The following is a 2,414-nucleotide window of genomic DNA, read 5'->3' on the forward strand; positions in this document are numbered from 1 at the left end:
TCCAGACCACCAAATTGAATGCTTACTTAGTTGATTAGGTGTCAAACCTCTGGTTGCACAATCGGCTGGGTATAAATTTCCAGATTGCTTGAGGTAAAGTCTCGTGAATCTGACAAACCCGATTGTGTACGAACTCTTTCCAACGAGAGGGATGACTATTTATCCAAGTATAAACTACAGCTGAGTCGGTCCACAAATAGATGGGAAGGTCGTCAAACTGAAGAATCTGTAAGACTCGAGAAACCAAGTTATTTAACATAACTGCTCCAGATAGCTCGAGACGTGGAATAGTTATTTTTTTTAAAGGAGCAACCTTTGTTTTGGAGCAAATTAAACTGGTTGTAATTTCTCCCTTTTGATTTGAAGACCTGATGTAAATAGTTGCACAAATAGCCTTTTGCGATGCGTCGCAAAATCCGTGAATTTCTAAGCGACGTCCAGATTCGAAGTTAATCCATCTTGGGAAATTCAACTGAGGTATGTGTTGAAGTAGCTCAAGAAATTCTGCCCATTTGTTTGAGATAGGTAGCGGTAAGGGGTCATCCCATCCTAGTTTGATTGCCCATAGCTCTTGCATGAATATCTTTGCTGTAATAAGGATGGGGGCAAGCAGCCCGAGTGGATCAAACACCTTTGCTATAGTTGACAAAATAATTCGTTTCGTCATAATAGTTGGGATCGAGGTTGTAACTGAGTAATGGAAGGTGTCGGTGGACGGATTCCATTGGAGGCCCAATACATGAACTGTCGACGATTGATCGAATTGGATTGACGAATGTGCATGCTTCTCCGGGAGAATGAAATCGAGGATTGCTGGGTGATTGCTTGTCCATTTTTGAAGAGGAAAACCGCCCGCCATGCATAACGAATTTAACTGATGGACGATTTCGTGAACTTGAGGAATTGTATCGGCTCCGCCGAAGATGTCATCGACATATCTTCCTTGAGTAAGAGAAGGGATTGCTAGAGGAAATTTGGAGCCGTCATCCTTGATGAGTTGAGTGAGAGTTCGTAGAGCTAGAAAAGGGGCACAGGCAAGCCCGTACGTTACTGTTTTCAGTTGGTAAGTAGCTACGTCCTTATCTTGTGAGATCCAAAAAATCCGCTGAAATTTCCAGTCCTCTTCATGAATTTTAATTTGTCTATACATTTTTTAAAGAGAAAACGTACTGGAATTTTCTGAACCAAATCAAGACGTCGAATACATCAGTCTGAAGTTTGGTTCCAGTATGAAGAAGATCATTCAGAGAAGTACCAGTGTTAGAGCGACTTGATCCATTGAAAACCACTCTCAGTCGTGTTGATAAACTGCTTTCTCGGACAATGCCATGATGAGGAAGATAATAAGCTAGGTCAGGTTCAGATTGACCATCAGGTACTCGTGTCATGTGATCCAGCCTCTCATATTCACTTAAGAATTCATAATAAGCAGTTGCGTAAGCAGGATCATTGGCAAATTTCTTGGATAGATTCAACATGATCTGAAGAGCTCTCGGACGAGAGTCTCCTAGTTCCGTAGGGGATCGTTTGAATGGGAGTCTTACGATTTATCTTCCTTCTTGATCTCGTGAATGAGTTTGTTGATAGTGTTGTTCGCATTCTTGATCATCCATAGATAAGAGTGGAGTGGTAAAAGAAGGTATTTCCTCGAGTTTCCAAAAGCGTTGAAGAATATCATGAAGGTCTCTATCAATAGATGTGTGATATCCTTGATACAGTGTGGTGGGCACATCACTGTCAGTGGGACCAGATAAAATCCAGCCGAACTTAGAACGTTGTGCTACAGGCGATGTAGCGTTTCCTTTAATGAGTCCTTCTTCGATGATCTGAGAGTAAAAATCGGCTCCAATTATTATATCAACGGGTCCAGGAGTGGTGTAAGAAGGATTAGCCAACGTCAATCCCTCTAAAGGTGGCCAATTCTGACCTTTAACTTGGACTGATGGAAGTGATGTCGTCAATTTCGCTAAAATGTGTGCTGATATGGAAATTTCCGAATTAGGATCGAAATGCGATTTGAGTTTGAAAGAGGTTGAACCTTTAGTTTTATTGGCCTTTTTTCCTCCTACTCCGATTAAGGAAATAAAGGAATGACTTCTTGGTAGATGAAGTAGTTGTACCAGACGTTCTGAGACTAACGAAATTTCAGAGCCTTGATCGATCAATGCTCTTGCTTTCACTGTTTCTCCATTCTCTGAAATAACTAATACTTGAGCTGTCGCCAATAAAACAGAGGAGCTTCGTGATCGTTGTTCAATGGATGAATGAAGAGCATGAGTCTCCGTTGATTTTGTTTCAGGAGGATTGTCAGATTTCGACGACGATGAAGGCGATGATTTTATTTTAGATTTTGTGTTCTGATGAATGGTCGTATGGTGCTTGTGTCCGCATTTGAGACAACGCTTAGTCGTTCG

The 2,414-nt window shown here is 41.4% G+C and overlaps 1 protein-coding gene across 1 annotated transcript; it reads right to left on the reverse strand.

Moving 5' to 3' along the window:
• Nucleotides 1-47: 47 nt before the first annotated feature.
• LOC108730240 (uncharacterized) lies at nucleotides 48-1,478 on the reverse strand (the record flags this gene model as incomplete). The annotated part of the gene is made up of 2 exons (XM_018459809.1): nucleotides 1,206-1,478; nucleotides 48-1,105 (listed from the first exon to the last, which is right to left on the reverse strand). Coding segments are annotated over exons 1-2 (1,331 nt in total), but the record flags the coding sequence as incomplete, so codon positions are not given.
• Between the last annotated feature and the right edge of the window lie 936 nt (nucleotides 1,479-2,414).

Source organism: Mycetomoellerius zeteki, unplaced genomic scaffold (assembly GCF_001594055.1).
Source record: "Mycetomoellerius zeteki isolate Tzet28-1 unplaced genomic scaffold, Tzet1.0 scaffold87, whole genome shotgun sequence".
NCBI classification, from domain to species: domain Eukaryota; kingdom Metazoa; phylum Arthropoda; class Insecta; order Hymenoptera; family Formicidae; genus Mycetomoellerius; species Mycetomoellerius zeteki.